Genomic DNA, 20019 nt, shown 5'->3' with positions numbered 1-20019 from the left:
ACACATTGTGTTTGAGAAGTTTTCCTTTTGAATTCACCCTTTGGCTGTAGAGAATTTGGCGATAGCTTTTAATAATTTGACAGTTCAGCACTGATGTTTTTGGAGGTTTTTGTGTGATAAAACATGCTCACACTAAAGCTGCTGTAATACATTTTATAGGGACCAATCTATCACGTAAGTGGCCTCTCGGAGTAGACTAGAGAATTACAAAGCCAAAATGAACATTCAAATTGTTCCTAATCAAAAAGAGAGAACAGTTATCTGAGTCATTTGTGCTCTGAACATTTAATCTGAAAGAAACTTTCTTGTATTGTTGTTGTGAGTCCCATTTTGTGTGATGTTACTCTTTCTTCGAGTAAAGAAGTCAGAGCGCAGCAGGCGGTACAAGTATATACTTATCATAATATTCATGATCATCATGCAAAAGAGAAAAAACCCGGCACTGTCCAGCTTGGTGTAGTTGTGGAGAATGTACCAGGTGAGGTAGAACTGGGTGAACAGCCGGAAAACCACGTATGTGATGATATTGGCCACTTTGTTGATGTTATACAGGAGAGTGGACTGAGCTCCTGCCAGCTTCAATAACAGGCGCAGATGCAGCGTTACACTGTTGACCTCCACAAACAGAGCCACAACTGCACCGGCTACATACACCTGAGTGCAGAGCGCATACAGGAAACAGCTCAGCACCTGCGCAGACACAGGGAGACGCAGGTGAAAATCATTTTGACTCGTCACAATCTTATACTCCAGTTTAGAAATGTATTTCAGATATTAAAGGTGCTCTATGTAACTTTTACTGTGGGGAGTCTGCAACCTGCTTGTCTTTGATTTGTTGTTGTTGTTGTTTTATGGCGGTTGGCATCCGAGTGTTGCATTACCGCAATTACAAGCCCTTTTATGCTAAAATATATATACCTGGCCTGGTGATGTCACCTGCTTGTTTCCATGGATATGTTTTATGCCATATTGTAGAACATTCCAGGCAAAACTACACCTTCAAGAAGACTTACAGTGTGCACCTTTAGCATTAATCATTAATAGATTACACACTGTAGTGTTAGTGAAGTAAATACCAAACATCTGTATTTAGATTACAGATCTTGAGTAACTGTATTTCGTTTCAATTACACTTTATTTATTGGTATTTGAAAAAAAATGCTTCCTCATGCATTATTGGGTTCAATAATGATTAGTAAGGACAAATGGAAAACACAGCTCTTATGGTTAATGCATGTGTGTGTTTTCCCCTTCTCTAATGATAAATGATCAAAATGATCTGGTCATAGTCATCACTGATAGTGAAGTGAACAGCATGTCTTTCCCAGGGACACCAATTTGAACAGTAGAAATTCCCAAACTGACTAGCTCTCATTCCACTGTACCACTTAATATGAACACATAGTACAGAAGCAAGTGACAGCTGTTTGTTTTCTTACCAGTGCATGATGCAGGAGGAATTCCCATGACCCCCGGGCATGTCCAGTGTAAATGATGTCACATGCATCTTGCACAAAGTATCCTGGCACAAAGAGAACAACGTGGTGATTGAATTGACTACAACACAGACCAACTAAGGTAAATATATCACAAAATCACATCTGGAATTGAGTTTTCCCAAAACAAAGCTTATATCTGACATAACACGTAACAAAATAAACCCTTTCTGTTACACTTCCAAAGCAGAGCATTCAGACATGAACATATTCTGATTATATGAATCAAAAACAGAAATAACAGACATATTTATAGACAAACATTGCACATTGTTAATACAACAGTCCCGAGAGAATGCAGACATGATGTAAATCAAACCCTGATGACCTCAACTGACTTTAAAAGTTGAAATGAATGAGACTCATTTTGTGCCAGGCAATGGCTGGATCGCTCTGGCCAGAGAAACATGTGCCTGAGTAATGATCTATTATGGGGATTGGCTCAGAGGCACTGGGAGCGGCAGGCTGTTGTCAAGGCAGACCTCCACAGACTTGAGTCCTCGTGGTTACACCCAGATGCACAGAAGACCCACAGTACACACAGCTCAACCAACCGAGGCAGTCTGTGGAGGATCGTTTCCAGTGGAGACACCCATTTAAGCTTCAAAAAATGAGTCTTTTGCTCTTTCAAAGGCTTACATGTGCTTTTGTGTGTTCTAACAAGGAAACTGACCTGTTGAAACGCAGACGAGCAGGTAGGACAGAGGAGTGTAGAAGAGGTAGAGGTCCTGCAGGATCTCGGGCCACACCACTGCACTGGGGAAGGACACATGTTATGGAGAGATGGCTCTATGACTCACACTGACTGGGCTCACTCCTGAAGAGAAAATAACTAAGCTAAATAACTAAGCTAAGAGTACTGATGCTTCTTCATGGGAAATGCATGCATCTGCTAAGTTGTTCGCCCAAAATCTTAAAGTGGTCATTCACAACAGTAATCGCTTTGTTCAGCCACTGACACACGACTAAAATGTGTTTCTGCCAATTGAATAATCTTTAAGTTATGGAGACAAAAGCCCAGACAGTGCTATGTGGGTAATAATAGAATGAATCACAGTTCCCACCCTTCCAAATAGTTCTCACTCAAGAGCCGTTTACAGCAGGTTTTTCCAGTTAACTCTCCTTTTGTTATGGAGTACATTTCAGTTTAAATTTCACATTACAAAAGGAGTTGTAGTCTTGTGCTACAGCAAGAAAACAAACCTAACACACACACACATACACAAAAAACTCTTATAGTGTACATAGGCCTTTCCCCAGTCCCCCCAAATGCCATTGTGTCCCTGCCCTGTCCTGTCTGAGCATGTTTTCTTCCCCTTCTGCCTGTCGACTGCCACTGACTGTCACTGCCCACACTCCCTGAGACGCATCATGCGCACTGTGAATAGACAATGGCATCTGTTATACTGGACACTTACCAGGTCACGGCCCATGTGCCAGTGAGCAGTGAATGTACCATGGACACAGACAGGTTCCTCCATCTCCAGGCATGAAACTCGTCCTGTCGGACCAATTTGGGCACGGGCAGCCTCTGGAGGAGCTGGTCGACCACCCTGAAGAGGAGCGCGCACACCAACACTGAGGGGATCGGATGCCCCCTTATAACAGGAAACAGGGCCTCCATCCTCTGCCTCCAGCCCCCCTTCTCTGCTCCCTTTTTTTTTTTTTTACGAGTTCTTGCTGTTCTTAGTGTCCCTTTGACTGCTGCTCCGTTTGTCCCGTGTGTCCTGGCAAGCGCGGTGACGCACTGATATGCGCGGTATGTGACGGGAGTGCTTCCAGAAGTGCAGAAGCGCAGATTGGGGGGAGTCGCAAAGTGATGTTGTTCTCCGGAAATGAATTCCCCACAAAAGTTGATTGTCAAAGCTGGTGTCGTCGGTAAAGCGTCCTCCGGGTCCAAAATCAAAACTTTCGTGGATATTTCTGAAACACGTCCATTTGGCGATCTCTTTGTAGATTTCGTCGCGCGCTCAACTCCGTGCGTAAAGGAGCCGGGGGTGTGGTGTGGAGAGGAGGCGCGCGCTGCTGCTCCTGCCCCGCACACAGAAACACTCACACACACAGACGAGGTGGGGCACGAGCGGAGAGAGAGCGTTGCACAATGTGGTAACTGCAGACAATAAGTGTGATATCATTCAAAATGTAATCGTTTTTGAAAGTTGCATTGAAAAGCCTGAAACGCCCAGAAAAATAAAGTATACTTAATTAAAGTCAGTGTGCTAAATATAATATTATTGTTTCTTCTACTTGAAAACTTTATTTTTTCTTCTACTTGTTACAGTAATTGTTCTAATCCTGCTTAAAACACAAGCAGGATTTTAACCATTTTTGCCCCAACTCACTCAACTACCTTTCAAACCTGTCTATTGCATGAATACCGGGGAAACCCCCCAAACTGAGCTACTATGAGCCAATTGTTCTAATACTGCGACCATGCGCGCGCGCTGCTTCATATGCAAAAAAAAACATTCAGGCTTTTGTGTTGCCTATAGTTCACAATATCATAATCAACCAATAAAATGTGTCTCCACGTCAGCCTACTCCAGTTTGCAATCTAAATTTAGCTTTGATTTAGCAAAGCAGTTAATCAACATCACCTCTAGATGGCAGCAGTTTCACATTAATTAGGCTACTACAGGTCAGCCAGGTCAAAAATATGCCCAAGTATGCCATATGTAAACATTTAACACATGCCTACTACACTATAACATAACAGACTTAATGGTTTGGATAATGCGCTTTACAGGCTTCATTGGGAGTAGGCCACCCACAGGTCACCCACAGGCCACATTTGATGGTAGTTACTTTATTAGACATAACCATGCGGCTGGCTGACAGAAACAGGCTGTATGTGTTGTAAGTGTCGAAAAACAAAGAATTTTCTTCTCTTAGGCCCATACAGTCTTGCCTGGGATCCAGAATACACACTTCTTCACTTATTTACTAATCAATACATATAAAAAAGACAGAGATATTTAATTTTGGATTTGCTAGGTAAACTATATTGTCAGTATACAACCCAAAACAATGTATGCTATGTTTTATTTTCACTTCAAGTTTAAAATGGATTACAGAACAATTGCCTTTGCATACCCTTGTCAGAGTTAGACAGTTTTACGGTGGGTGGGTTTCGTAGTAGGTGGTCCAGCATGCTCATATTGTCTTGTGAAGAGCATAGACTAGTGGAGGCACCTATGCTCCTCAAGCAGAGCCTTTTGGCATCTGTCTCACTATATATTCACAGATTACATTCTTAGACATGGACTGTGGTGCCTGGAGACTAATGTGCTACTGATGATGATGAGAGCAGGCCAATATGTCAGCTGATCTGAGGAGTGGTTTCTGCTGCATGGTGTGATTTTGGCACCACTGCAGTGACATACATCTCAGATAATTTTGAGTCTTACCTCTACCACCCACAGTCAGAGTTAGAATAGAATAATAATAATAATAATAATAATAATAATAATAATAATAATAATAGCTATTGGCTGTGATACATACAGGCTCATGTTGACCCAGGCAGATTACTAGGCTAAATTTGTCACTTGGCCACAGGAAAAAATATATAATAGTGATAGTAATAACGATCAATTCAAAGTCCAACTAGCTTATTTTAATAGGCAAGTATTATTGTCATTATTGATATTATTATTGTTATTATTATTATTATTAGGCCCGAGCGCCACAAGCTGGCGAGAGGCCTATTAATCTCGTAAGGCCGTGCGAAGCACGGCTGCGAAAGTGCGCACATAGTGCGCACGAAATCGAGCGCGAAGCGCTCGCCCACTTCCAAACACTCACTAACGCACTCCTTCACTCATGCACGCCCCGTGCATACTAATTAGTAGTAGGAAAATGGAACATTACCGTTGTAAACGGGCGAAGCCCGTGCAAAAGTGCGCACTAAACGAGCACTTTACATTGAGATGACGACCGCTTCGCGGTCGTCATCCCCATATAAAGCATTCATTTGCGCTAAGTACCTCACGAATACGTTCCCCATCTCTTGCATGTTCCGTGCATATAAGCATGTAATGCAAAAAATGAACATTATTACTGTATAGAGGGCCAAAAACACAAAGTGGGCGGAGCCCACTCAAAATTAACGAAAGTACCCGTCAGTGACCAGGGACCCACACCATGAGGTAGGAAAGCGCGAGCGCTTTCCGAAAATGTATAGTTTATGATATTTGGAAAATGGGAAACATTGTTTTCGTATCGGAATATTATTCTTTCTTTCTTTCTTTCTTTCTTTCTTCTTCTCGGGACCAACCCCCCTATTTTTCACCCAGTGAACATTGACGAAAAGTCCCAAAAATGTTCACACCTCTAAAAATCGTGCCTCTCTACATTCTGGCTATTTCCCTTTTCTAAAATAAAAAAAATTGGCGCGTCAGCGCCCCCAAATGTACCAAAAATGCATTGAGAGATGGGAAATGACCCAAAAAAAATCTGATCGTAGAATCATGAAATTTGGCGCAGAGGTAGATGGTGACAAGAGAAGTAAAAAATATTATTACGGCAACGCCGTCCGCCCAACCAAATGTCGGCCATATTGCTTCAAAAATGGCTAAACATGACTTCGGAGTTTTTCCAAACGTCGTACTTTTACGAACTCCTCCCAGGGCGTTGGCCCTAAAAAGCTGAAATTTGGTGAAAATGCTACTGAGGAGTGGGACATCAAAAGTTATCCAAATTACATTGATACCTGTCACGGTCTCTGTGCGGCGAAGCCGCAAACTGTAGCAAGAATTTCAGAAATCTCCCAAATTTAACATTTCTGCCGTTTGCGCAGATAAAGTCCGAATTGCGTCAAATTAGAATCAGTTGTTAAACTCTTTGCCCTAAACCTACTTGAAGTGAAATAAATTAATTTGGAGCCACAGCGCCCCCTACAGATTTTATATGGAGGTTAAATATTTAGTTTTGCGAAATTATATGAAATTTGACACACAACTCAATTTTGGCATCCCCATCAAAAAAGTCAACGAGACCCATGTCATAATTGTTATGGCTTTGCCGTAACGATGACCGAAACCTTCCATGTTATTCCAATGGGGAAATCGCCAGAACATGTTTACACTTTAGACTTTCACAAACTCCTCTTAGGGCGTTAGACATATTAACCTGAAATTTGGTGAGACTCATCTTCAGGGGTGGACCATCAAAAGTTATCCACATTTTTATTCAAAGAGTCACGGTGTCTGTGCGGCAAAGCCGCACATTTTGCCAAGAATTCAAAATAAAATTGCTTTTTGATGGTAAAACAAAGGGGAGAAGATGTGACAGCGTCACAGATTCAGCAGTAGGCGTAATAAAAGGACAATTGGGGCGCGTTAGCGCCCCCTCCTCTTGCGGCGTGGCGGCGGCGTAGCGAGGGCCGATCATTGCCGCTTGCGGCTATATTTATTATTATTATTATTATTATTATTATTATTATTATTATTATTATTATTAGTAGTAGTAGTAGTAGTAGTAGTAGTAGTAGTAGTAGTAGTAGTAGTAGTAGTAGTAGTAGTAGTAGTAGTAGTGGTGGTGGTAGTAGTGGTGGTGGCGGTGGTAGCAGCTGTAGTAGTAGTGGTTAATACTGTTTATTATGGTTATTATCATTACGATTATTTATACTGGCATATTCATATATTTCTTGCTTAAATCGATTTTTGCGCGTTTTGGCTCTTCTTTTTGTCTTTCGCTGGAACCCGTAGTACAGCTGTGACGGTTGCTTGGAGACGGCGGAACAGATCGTGCAGCTGTAATGGAGAAGTATGAGAAAATCAAAGTCGTGGGAAGAGGAGCTTTTGGGTAAAGTTAAACTTATTTTCCCGTATATTTGTCTGCCGTGCATTCTTTACGACTCCGACTCCACACTAAGACAAAATATAGAAACTCTTTTGAAGGGTATTTCGTTTCTAGCCACGTTAGCAAAGTAAAACAATAAAGTTAGTTAGCTAAAGTTATCAGATAACTTTAAGTGTTGGTTTGCATGAAATATACGGTAATTTTTTCATCCATGTTAGATTTCAGTAATAAGTAAATGACTGATTTAGCCTTAGCTCTATGCGACCCTCATTACTGCATTGACGCTGCATAATAATGATACCTTTCTCCTCAGGATTGTCCACCTGTGCCGCAGGCGCAGCGATGGAGCCTTTGTCATCCTGAAAGAGATCCCAGTGGAGCAAATGTCCCGAGATGAGCGCCTGGCTGCACAGAACGAGTGTCAAGTGCTAAAGCTGCTCAACCATCCGAATATCATTGAGTATTATGAGAACTTTCTCGAGGACAAAGCCCTTATGATCGCCATGGAGTATGCACCAGGTAGGATTGTTATTGTTCCTTTCTTCTTATTCTCCTTTTGTTCAAATTAACCTTCATTTAACCATCAAAACATCATTTTCAAGGGTAACCTGGGCCAAAGTGAAAATATTAATTAAGAAAGGTACACATTAATAGTCATAGTACATTATCACCAAAGCAAATTCCTGGATAGTTTTTAAATTGTATTCACTGACAATGGCTTTGAAGCTTTTTTTAAGTAATTAGCGGAAAGGTTTCATTGCCATTGTCGGTGCACAAGGTTCAAAAACTTGTAATGTGCACTTAAGCAATAGTGCGACTTAGATCAATGTCTAATAATATTAAATCCATGACTAATAATATTAAATCAATGACTAATAATATTAAAATATCATAAACATAAATATAATACAATAAAATATAAGGCATGCATACAATTCTGATTATTTGGTTTGCCACCATTTACTGTTCAGCCTTTGCCATAATAGAACTGCGATGCCTTTGTTCTTATTTTATTAGTATTATTTTATCATTGACTGGTGGATATTTGATGCAGGTGGGACATTGGCAGATTACATCCAGAAGAGGTGCAACTCCTTGTTGGATGAGGACACTATTCTGCATTTCTTTGTACAGATCTTACTGGCACTTTACCACGTGCACAACAAACTCATTCTGCACAGAGATCTTAAAACTCAAAATATCCTCCTTGACAAGCATCAAATGATTGTCAAAATAGGTGATTTTGGGATCTCAAAAATCCTCGTCAGCAAGAGCAAGGCCTACACAGTGAGCTTCCTTTTGTGTTTGGATGTTTTGCTTTTTTGGAGTATCTCACTGAGCTGTTGTTTTACACAGGTGGTCGGGACTCCGTGTTATATCTCTCCAGAGTTATGTGAAGGAAAACCATACAACCAGAAGAGTGACATCTGGGCCTTGGGCTGTGTGCTCTATGAACTCGCCAGTCTCAAGAGAGCCTTTGAGGCGGCTGTACGGATTTATTATGCTATTTAAAAATATATAGACTTTTCATAATTTAAAAATGAATCATATAATCTAGTGAAAAGAGCTGTTTTTATTAGAAAGTAGTGACACTGTTTGCTCTTTCAGAATCTGCCCGCGCTTGTCCTGAAGATCATGAGCGGCACCTTTGCACCTATTTCAGATCGGTACAGTCCAGAGCTTCGGCATCTTATACTTAACATGCTTAATCTGGACCCATCCAAACGCCCACAACTCAATGAAATCATGGCTCTGCCCATCTGTATCCAGCCACTTCTTAATCTGTATACAGATGTAGGCAACGTTAAAATGCGAAGGTACTAAACTAATATTTTACATCTTCCCAGTTTTTAATTAGTTATGTAAGTTCTACATACCTTACAATTGGTGTGAATGTTTTTGAAGGATTGAGAAGCCCTTATCTACGATGCAGACTGGTCCACAAGGAAGACCAGGCAGAGTGCCCACCAACAGGTCAAGAGGTGAAGCAGAGCACGGACTGTATGTTTGCAATTAATCCTTTCAGACCGTTTCTCTAAATGAAAATGTTTGGCACAGATGGAGTGACTGGCATTGGCACAGGTAAAGTGCATTCCCTCCCATTATCCTCGGTGTATACCTGGGGCAGTGGCATCTCAATGCCGCTCCGACTGCCAATGCTCAACACTGAAGTGTTGCAAGTGTCTTTGGGACGCACTCAGAAGATGGGAGTCACCAAGTCAGGCCGGTTAATTACATGGGAGGTAAGCAAACTGTGATTGCTTTGACACAAACAATTGCAATCTGTCTTCATTATTCTTTCCTGGTGAATACTCAGGCTCCGTCTGTGGCCTCGGGTGAGGGCAGTCTCCCTGGGGCAGTGGAGCAGATGCAGCCTCAGTTCATCTCTCGGTTTCTGGAGGGTCAGTCTGGTGTCACCATCATGTCCGTGGCCTGTGGCGATCTCTTCACCACCTGCATGACAGGTTTATGAGCCATCCTTCTCTAGGCCAGGCTCAGTCAGACAAAGCAGAGCAAAAGGAAATCAATGACTGTACTTTCTCCCACACTGCACTCACTGCAAAAGAAATATAGAAACCGCTTTTTAGCGCAAATTAAAGTTTGTAATCTGGACTTGATCTGGTTGTATGGAGCCACTCAAAGAAAGGGTCTGCTTACCAGCAGTAGCAGTATGTGGTCAAGTTTAATGCTTATTTTGGGGCTCTGTCAGTCAAACTGCAGTTTAGGAGTGTACATTGTTTTAAAGTCAATACCTCAACATTAAAGGGTGTCAAGTTAGCTTATTTGTGCTTGAATCACTTCTGATCTTTTTGTTTGTTTTAATTTGGCAGACAGAGGCATCATCATGACATTTGGTAGTGGAAGTAATGGTTGTCTAGGACATGGTAACTTCAATGATGTGACACAGGTATGTTTAGATGTATCTGTAAAACAACATATTTGTATTAATTAAACACTACCTTCTTTTTGTTCAGCCTAAGATTGTAGAAGCGCTGCTTGGCTACGAGCTGGTTCAGGTGTCGTGCGGCGCTTCTCATGTGCTCGCTGTGACAAATGAACGAGAAGTATTTGCCTGGGGACGGGGAGACAACGGTAACATTATTACTATTATTTCATTATTTCTATCACAAGTCGTTTTGATTACAATTTGTCTAGTTTAATCAACAATAGTATTAAAAGCCCTGACGTTTTTTTAAATATATTTGTTCACATAAAATATGGATGAACATGTAAGAGAATCGCAAGAATGACACAGAACTAACTAGGCTATGCTAGGCTTAAAGGCTGACAATGCTATGCTATTTCCTTCTGTTTTAGGCCGCCTTGGCTTAGGCACTCAGGACACCCATAATTCTCCCCAGCAGGTGTGTTTACCTGTGGAATTTGAGGCCCAAAGGGTGGTGTGTGGAGTTGACTGTTCTATGATCATCAGCACCCAGTACAGCATTGTGGCTTGTGGAAGCAACAGGTAATTGTTGTATTCTGACCCCAAGTGTAGTCACAAAGTACTGTTTTCAAATATATTTAATGAGCATATGGACGCATCTAGCATCCTTTTCTGCTTTACTCAAACAAACCACACCTCATACCTGGGGATGTTTTCGCTTCAGGTGGTTATTTAACAGGTGCATTTTTTCTTTCTACAACCAGTGTGGCAACATTCATGAAATGCCTTTGCCTTTCATTCTGTGCAAAAGTCAAATACTTAGAGTTGGTTTCTGCATTTGCAACAAGCAGCGCATTCAATGATTCATAAAGATCTTTGACAATTGTTTGTGCTTTTTATTCCTTCAAATAATTGTTGTTCTTGACATTTGATGCTGTGATTAAGTTATACCAAGTGTGTGTCATATTACATCACTAAAACAAATCTTGGGACACATTTATACCAAGTTACGCAATCTTACTTTCTGTTACTTCATCACAGTTGAGATGAAGGCCTAGATAATAGCTATTTAATGTTTGATTGCGTTAATGCTGCTTGTTGTATTGTAAGATTCAACAAACTCGGACTGGATAAGATCCTGGAAGGAGAGGAACCGGACTCCTCCAGTCAAGTGGAAGAAGTCCATTCTTATTCACTCGTCCAATCAGCTCCTCTCGACAGGGAGAAAATAGTTTACATCGATATTGGGACAGCTCATTCTGTTGCTGTCACAGGTAAACTATTGTCACTTTTTTTCAAATATATCACCTAAGTATGACATTACTGTGATATAAATGTTCTCTTCACAACAGAGAGTGGTCACTGCTACACATTTGGCAGTAACCAGCATGGTCAGATGGGCCGCAGTTCACGTCGCAGCAGCCGTGCACCGTATCTTGTTCCACATCTGCTGGGCATAGTTGTGGCGGCCTGTGGAGATGCTTTCACTTTAGCTATCGGGTCAGGTGAGTCTCAGAATACACCCTTAAAAAGCTGTTGACACAAAAAAGAACTCCACTGTATGAGAGAAACACTTAAAACTAGATAAAGTTCAATCAAATTAAAACAAACTCAACAAAGCCAAAAACCGGGACAAACACAGGGCTAAATTAGGACCAAATCATGACCAAAATAACACAATTTTAAGTCAGAACTAAATTACTTTCAGTTTGGCAGCACACAAGGGAAAACAATGTAAAACTGTCAGTCTAAAGAGCATTATATTTAGCATCATGTGTGTTGTGCTCTCATCTGGGAATGAAAGGGTAAATTGTTGTGTGGGCCAATGATTGCCTCCCCTGGGAAGAAATGGAGGGATGTCAGCCATGTCTGCAGCTTTTTATTGTCTGGAGAAGGCTTTGTTCAGCTTTGACGGCCCGCGAGACAAGACGCCAGGCTGTCGGTGAAATATTTCAGTAGATAAATGCATCGGGGGAGTGTTCTGTAAAATTAAAACCACCTCTGCTGTTTTCTGCAGACGGGGAAGTGTACACCTGGGGTAAAGGGGCCCGTGGACGCCTGGGAAGGAAAGAAGAGGATTCTGGGATACCGAAAGCAGTGCAGCTCGACGAGGCTCACCCTTTCACAGTGACATCAGTGGCTTGTTGTCATGGAAACACTCTTCTGGCTGTGAAACGTAATAGTTTCATTATTACTCTTTGTTAACAAACACACAGCATGTTTTAGTGACCTTAAATCCATAACAAACCAAACAAGAGCTATGGTTAATGGAATAATTGTGATACGGAAATACATATGAGGTTTTTTTTTTACATTTCAATTACGGTAACTTGCATCTACATAGGGAACGGTTAAATATGTTTGACATCTGAGTTTTTATTTGTCAAATAAAGATAAAAAAGCTGGCATTATGTGAAAAACAACATAAAAAATAAAAGTGAGATTATCGAAAAGAGGAGCAGTTTTCAAATTCTTATAAAGCACAGTGCTGTAGGTAATCCTTCATTCTGGCTGCTGTCAGTTTCCTTTTTGATTCACAAGACAAGGAGATGGAGTGCTATAACTACTTTTGGGATTTGAGCTGAAATCATCCAACAAATGCATTAAAAGCCAATCATAGGTGGTTTAGAGTTGACTTCACAGTAAGAAATGTTGGCAATAATTGATTTATTTGTCTGTAAATAGAGGTGTAATGTGTGCTATTTTTGTCTTTTTTGTTCCAGCTTTGCTTGAAGAACCTGTTCCAAGATGACTTTCCTCCAAAGAGCTGCTTTAACTCCTGCTTCCCAAACGGAACCTGCTCCTATGAAGCACTTTGCACCATAGACTTATATGATATGCTGCTGGCCCATTGCGTTTTTCTTGATCTTCAGCTCTACCGGGCCTTGAGTCATACGTTCAGGTCAGAGCCCGTTCGTTAGAACAGGTGTATCTCACAAGGTAAAGGACCAGTGTGACACTTCTGCTAAGACTGGGTCGCAGGATCGCAGGAAGTCTTTTGGAGTTTCATGTGGTGTGCCTTTGTCCTCTTTCACATGCAGTGAGCGTGATAAGCCACAAAGGCTAATAAAAGACAAAATGCTCTGAGCTCCTAAGCCACTGCTAAATGTGACTGTGTCAAAACAGACAAATCAAAAGGATGAACGCCACTTCTATGTTTGGTTACAGACCGGTCAAATGAACTTAACATAAATGTTGATAACATTGTCATTGGTCACTTTGTGTTTTATTGGCTTATCTTGTTAGTCCATTTTAACCCATTAGCAGTGTTTCTTACAGGTAACGATGTGCCGAGGGCTATTTAACCCCACGCTATAATCTAATGTAACAAAACAGTATTTGTCAGCGTCATACATATGTCTACAACATACGTTTTTATGGTTTGATTTGTTTCAACAGAGTTATCAAATTGTGGGAAAGGAAAAAATGAAAGGAGGATAAAACAACTCGTATAAGTTGTTTTGAAAAGTGGAAAATGTGCAGGTCTCATTCTCTTCAATCAAACAATCAAACGCAATGTTTTAAAAAGTATTCAAATATAACTATAATTTGTATTCATTATATATATATATATATATATATATATATATACACATACATATACATTATATACATTTTATTTTGTTTTTAGTTTTTTTTTAAAGATGGATGTTTTGTTTGTGGATGATGTAATGATGATGTAATCCAGAGGCAAGCCATTAAGTGAAACTGATCCTTTGTGTTGGAGAAACATTTAACATTTTCAAATGAAGTATTAAATATCTCATACATAAACATATCTAGTTGTCTTATTCCTTCACGTTTCTCTCCTTGATTGATTTGCTTTGAACATATTTGCCAAATATAGACATTTAAACATGATCAGTTGCGTGCATCACATTGCATGACCGGCCACCAGAGGGCGTAAGTCCATTAGTGTTGACATCACTGCTGTCTGGGGCTCCCCATTGTGGCTTATTATGTCCCTAAACACTGTGTTCATGTTATCTCTAAGATGAAATGTATAAAGCACATTTCCTCTCATTATCTGTCACATTTTAATGATGTACAATAATAAATTTAACTGAGCTACACAAAACAATTTAATTTCCCTGCTATTGCCTATAGAATAAACACTCAAATGCACAGAATGCAGCAGCAGGAACGGCTGAGAGCAGCTCCACGGTGACAATAAGAGGATAAACACACAGAATACTCTTGCGTCTTGACTCCTCCTGCGTGCAGAGGGAGGCGGGGCTCCTGCACCTAAACACACTGAGGGCCAAAGCATTGTGTTTAGTCTGTGGGAGCGCTACATCTACACGTCTGGAGCAGGACACCCGGAGATTCTCCCGATTCAACCATAAGTGCAGGAGCCGGGCCGACACGCAGCAGCCGGAGCTTGTGCTGCCATCAGCCGCGCGCTGCAGGCGGCAGACGAGCGGAGCAAAGCCTCATCTGTCAGCGGCGGAAAGAACGTGATATGAAACCCTCATCGGCTTGAAACACGGCGCAACAGCTCAGATAAATAGCCCCGTTTACGGGGAGAGGACAGCACAGGACCCGAGAGGACATTGTACGCGTAACCTCCAGCTGACAGGCCGAGGACACGGCCGCACAGCGTAAACATGCCCGGGTTTGATTACAAGTTTCTGGAAAAACCAAAGAGACGCTTCCAGTGTCCGCTCTGCAGCAAAGCGATGCGGGAACCGGTCCAAGTGTCGACCTGTGGACACCGCTTCTGTGACACCTGTCTGCAAGAATTCTTGAGGTAAACAACAGTAGCCTATTGTGACAGCTTCATGGGTGCGATTGCAGCTTCTCTCTAACATGTCACAGACTCATGTAGGTGTGTCCTCCTCACCTTTTGTCCAAAGGGCTTTGGATTAACGGGGTTTTAGTCATTTACTTTGCTGTCATCTGAATATTGTGTGAGACAAAACGCAAACATCATTGTCTCAGCACGTGAAGGGTTATTGCACGTGAGCCACTGTGTCAACACGAAACTGAGGCTTGTGATGTTAGAGACACTCTCTTACTGTTATCCTTATTTCTACATGTTTATTACACAGCCAAATCAAATATTTTTGTATGTCTCAATATTACAGCCATTATCCCATATTGGAGTCTCAAAAATGTTAATTCGAGAAACAGAAAAGGCATAAAAGAACAGCTAAACAGATGTTTCCAGGCTAATATGGCTCCATTTCTTATTTCGTGGCATTTAGTGCTTTAGACATTGTAGGGCCATGTCCCCTGGTGCTGTCTGTGCTTTTGCCCTGAGGTGCCCACACTTATTGATGGGTCAAAGGATGTGTGTCCAGGGCCCTTCAGAGGAGACTGCGCTGCCTCAGGTCCAGGATTAGACAAGACTCATTCATTTGACTCAGAGTGAGGGGCACCACGGGACCTTTCTTCCAGAGGTCATCCTTCAGCTCACCTCCTAATCTGCTTGGAGCTGCTGAAGTCTGTCCAAAGACTCAGTCACAAAGTTGCATTGTTTCACTCTCTGCTGGACTGAACTGTCATCAGGGTTAAATACAATGAGGTACTATGCTCAACAATGGCAACAATTAGAGACGAGGGCTTAAAGAAGCAGTCTGCGCTGTCTAATACTTAACTTATGATCTACTTCATGTAAAACACTCAAACTCTTTGTTAACTTAGTGCAGGTTGTTTTCACAGAACAATATTGAGGTGGTATGAGTTATGAAAAACACCCGTCTGCATTATTATTATTATTATTATTTATTATTGAGTTCTCTTTTTCATGGGTACTCTTGTTAAAACACACAAAATAAACAACAAACAAACACAGGATACTAAAACAGAAATACAACATTCAATTAAAGCCACAGTAGCTGCATTCTCTTAGACTTTATTCTTTAGACTTTATTCTTCAGACTTTATTCTTCAGACTTTATTCTTTAGACTTTATTCGTTAGACTTTATTCTTCAGACTTTATTCTTCAGACTTTATTCTTTAGACTTTATTCTTCAGACTTTATTCTTCAGACTTTATTCTTCAGACTTTATTCTTCAGACTATTCTTTAGACTTTATTCTTCAGACTTTATTCTTCAGACTTTATTCTTCAGACTTTATTCTTCAGACTTTATTCTTCAGACTATTCTTTAGACTTTATTCTTCAGACTTTATTCTTCAGACTTTATTCTTCAGACTTTATTCTTCAGACTTTATTCTTTAGACTTTATTCTTCAGACTTTATTCTTCAGACTTTATTCTTTAGACTTTATTCTTCATATTCTTTAGACTTTATTCTTCAGACTTTATTCTTCAGACTTTATTCTTCAGACTTTATTCTTTAGACTTTATTCTTCATATTCTTTAGACTTTATTCTTCAGACTTTATTCTTTAGACTTTATTCTTCAGACTTTATTCTTTAGACTTTATTCTTTAGACTTTATTCTTCAGACTTTATTCTTTAGACTTTATTCTTTAGACTTTATTCTTCAGACTTTATTCTTCAGACTTTATTCTTCAGACTTTATTCTTCAGACTTTATTCTTCAGACTTTATTCTTCAGACTTTATTCTTCAGACTTTATTCTTCAGACTTTATTCTTCAGACTTTATTCTTCAGACTTTATTCTTCAGACTTTATTCTTCAGACTTTATTCTTCAGACTTTATTCTTTAGATGATGCTAACGCTAATGCTAAGACCACGGCACGAGAAGAAATGTTCCATCAAAATAAAAGAGGAAGAGGAAGTGAAGGCATTCATTGCGCCTCTGCTGGCAATTGTGAAAATACACAATATCTGCAATGCACTTTTTTCATGGCGTCTCGAGGAGAATATAATCCATGAGTTTCAAACAATTGAGACAATGTTGAGTTTTTCACACAATGGGTAGGGGGCGCTATAGAGTAAATTTGTTACATGGTATTAATTATTTCCAATCAGATCATAAAAACGCATTAGTGAATGAAATATGAGCTCGATCGGACAAAAAACCTAGGACAAGTACGATTTTGAAAAAAAAAGTCAAGCGTGGCGTCACCACTTTGATTCGACATGGCTGACTTCCTGTTTATCATAGAGCGATGCTGCCAGGTGCGTTTTACTCGTCAAAGGTCAGAGGTCAAAGGTAGCTCTATCACTGTCCCAAGTTTCATGTGCCTAGGCTAAAGACAAGCGTTTCATGTTTTTCTTTTTTGAACTAGTCGGCACTGTTGTGACGGGCGTTCTCGCAACCGCCATTTTATTGGAGTTCGGGCCGAGCCGATCGGGTCTATGTCCCATGTGTGACATTCATCAATGTTCAGGGGGTCAAAAATGCCCGAGTTGTGGCAAAACAGTCCGGCCGGTTCTTTAAAATCATTAAAAGGCATAAAATGATTTAATTTAAAAAGTCCCTGTGTTGTGTTCCACAGGGAGGGAGCACAGTTGATGAAAGCCTTTTTTCCTGTCTCTGTGTTGATACGATGGGATTGTAAGATTAAAAAAAAAAACATACAAAATTTGTTCACTGACGAGCTCTAAACGTTTTTGTGTGTTTGGGGACCTGAGAGTTTTACATAGAAACGAAGCTGCTCTTTTGCTGAGAGGGCAGGACTTATTATTGTCACCCCTTTAATTGAGAAAGTGTGCCTCTTCATCGCTCTGGGACGGCACAGAGGCTATTGTGAGGAAGGACTTGAGTCTATTGAGGCTGACAGAAAGCAGTGAGCTAATGCTGTGCCCATTGTACAATATCCACTACATGCACCTCGTTATAATCACAGGGTTCTAGTTTTGTCCTGCCAATGGAGCGTTCCCGTTTTAGACTGTAATTGCCGAGAGTATTGCTGTGTTGTAACAATTTAGAGTAGTATTTAAATCTGGCATTAAACCAAGTCTATAAATTCTTAGTTATCATACGTTTTTCTGTAATAATAATAGGCCTACAGTATATAAAGCTGCCGGAGTGCATGCCTGAGCTGGTGCCACTGGAGTACGTGTCAGCAGTATAAAGCTCCGCGTGTGCTGCTGTGTCCATTGCCATGTTAGCATGTGATGCTAATGGGCTGTGTTTCCGCTGCCTGAAGAATGTGTAAATACTGAAGTGGCAGAGCTAAAGGCTGACCCAGCACTGAAGGAGAGTCATGGCCTAGAAGCGGAGCAGTGTGCAGCTCCAGAGCCACTATGAGTCACATGCTGAATCTATCCAGTGCATGCACGTTTGGGACGGATCTGTGCTCCCCTCGCAATGAGCATGCTGCCCCATTAATGAGCTGTAATGAGTAGAATCAGCACTTAATACTATGTAAGACAATTTTCCTCCCTGTGTGGGGGCTTAGTAGTATTTCTAGTCGAGTACAAACGCCCAGGACCCATGGCTCATCAGTCCTGGGTCACCCGCGCCTCATCACAGCCATGCACGGTGGCAGTGAAGTGTCTGTAGGGATCATCCTCTGTACAGCGGCTTTGACAGGGTGTAATTGGTCTGTTCAGCTCTGCACCCGCCTCCTACTTCCACACAGCCTCAGTCATCATGACAACTTCCTCACAGCTAGAGCTACTCCAGAGTGGCTTAATAAGAATGCATTAAGCAGTCAAACCTTTACTCGTGCTGCAAGTGTTTTAGCAGTGACCGTGGTTTGTGTTGCCATAACAGCGCGATAGAACACTTTTTAATAGTTGTTATACTTCAGACCTTTATGAGTTACATTATAGCCTATATGAAGTACATGTCTATATACAGTCATTTCTAATCAAAGTGTCTGAATATTGTGTAACATGTGTAACTTGTGCACGTATAGGGACTTGAGAGTTCCCTGAAAGGCTGTTGCAGTAGCTGTCAGTCAACCTCCGCAGCTGGGCCTTTGTCTTGTGTGCGTATCACATTGAATGGGCCCAAAGCCATGGATGGCTGATGAATGGCTGTGGCTATCATTCAGTCCCATCATGAAGACATTAAAAGTCCTCTGCAGGTGTCTTGAGGGCCGCACAGATGCAGGATCCTGGCCCCAGATCCGGGCATTTGGGGTCCTGTGTGATTTGTGCTTAAGGCTGTCACAATGGCGGTCAGTGAGCTTGCACACAGAGATGCACTGTTTACCACTGCATCAAAGCCCTCAGGCATCAGGACTGTGTGTCAGCTGATGGACTGGAGGTGACGTGGAGGCAAAAAGCCTTAACACATCAGTGCGTAACGATACTTCTCAGTCAGGAAGATCTACCACACACACTCCAGTTTGAGCTACTATGGATTAAACTAGTTCACCTGGGCATGAAGTTGTCCTCAACAGCTCATTAAAGTGGTCAAAAGTATCCAAAACCTGTCACTAATTTATACGTAATTTAGTATCAAAACAAAAAAGATGAACACTTTTATCCAAAACGCTTGATGTTTAATTATAATATAAACTGTCTATTGTGTCTATTGTGTAAAACCTATTGTTAGTCTATAACCTAGTCTATTGTGTAAAACCTTGACCGAAAACACAGCATTTTTAATCATCACTCTATTGAAATTGGTATAGCAAATTGCCGTAGGTATCGTTCTAAGTATCGAAATTGAGTTTGAAATTTAAGTATAGATATAGTGTACGTTTTTGTAAACTTCAGCATCAGTAAATAACACGAGAAAAAAACTGAAAGAAACGAGCGATTATCAAGCCATTGGCGTCAGCGTTATTTGTGTTTACCGTAAGTAACTCCACAAAAATGCGCTGTACAGTCTGCGATTTAAGAGCAGCTACTACTCAAACTTACAATGACTTGGCGAAAGCCTAAAACTGCTTTCTAGTTTATTTGATTGAGAAAATGTGCTCGCAGGGATGTACTTGTTAAGCGTTTTCTCTTCTTGCCCCTGAGACAGTGACAGAATGAGCTGGCTGGGTTTGGGATAA

General features: G+C 41.0%; 3 protein-coding genes across 4 annotated transcripts in view; 2 read left to right on the top strand and 1 right to left on the bottom strand.

Moving 5' to 3' along the window:
* Positions 1–266: 266 nt before the first annotated feature.
* On the bottom strand, positions 267–3334 carry tlcd1 (TLC domain containing 1). The gene is made up of 4 exons (XM_072464425.1): positions 2915–3334; positions 2170–2252; positions 1440–1522; positions 267–690 (listed from the first exon to the last, which is right to left on the bottom strand). Exons 1-4 carry the CDS (start codon positions 3118–3120, stop codon positions 286–288), a joined length of 777 nt encoding a protein of 258 aa, XP_072320526.1. The 5' UTR covers positions 3121–3334; the 3' UTR covers positions 267–285.
* Positions 3335–7192: 3858 nt separating this feature from the next.
* On the top strand, positions 7193–13706 carry nek8 (NIMA-related kinase 8). Of its 2 annotated transcripts, XM_072464415.1 has the most exons (15): positions 7193–7301; positions 7612–7817; positions 8353–8585; positions 8655–8786; positions 8907–9115; positions 9204–9280; positions 9357–9541; positions 9616–9763; positions 10130–10206; positions 10274–10391; positions 10617–10767; positions 11296–11459; positions 11538–11690; positions 12203–12361; positions 12909–13706. In XM_072464415.1, exons 1-15 carry the CDS (start codon positions 7255–7257, stop codon positions 12935–12937), a joined length of 2088 nt encoding a protein of 695 aa, XP_072320516.1. In that variant the 5' UTR covers positions 7193–7254; the 3' UTR covers positions 12938–13706. The 2 variants fall into 2 exon arrangements, with proteins under 2 accessions (XP_072320516.1, XP_072320523.1); XM_072464422.1 differs by lacking the exon at positions 7193–7301 and having other exon boundaries at positions 7674–7817; positions 8433–8585.
* Positions 13707–14440: 734 nt separating this feature from the next.
* The window catches only part of traf4a (tnf receptor-associated factor 4a), a 31692-nt gene continuing 26113 nt past the window's right edge, over positions 14441–20019 (top strand). The window contains exon 1 of the mRNA XM_072464411.1: positions 14441–14935. Coding sequence (XP_072320512.1) covers positions 14793–14935 — 143 coding nt within the window. The 5' untranslated portion in view covers positions 14441–14792. The remainder of the gene's footprint in view (positions 14936–20019) is intronic.

This window comes from Eucyclogobius newberryi, unplaced genomic scaffold (assembly GCF_026437365.1).
Source record: "Eucyclogobius newberryi isolate DKJ021-1_F unplaced genomic scaffold, fEucNew1.0.hap1 SCAF_10, whole genome shotgun sequence".
Lineage (NCBI taxonomy): Eukaryota > Metazoa > Chordata > Actinopteri > Gobiiformes > Gobiidae > Eucyclogobius > Eucyclogobius newberryi.
Note: the sequence above shows the minus strand (reverse complement) of the source record. Positions and strands in the feature narration are given on the sequence as shown.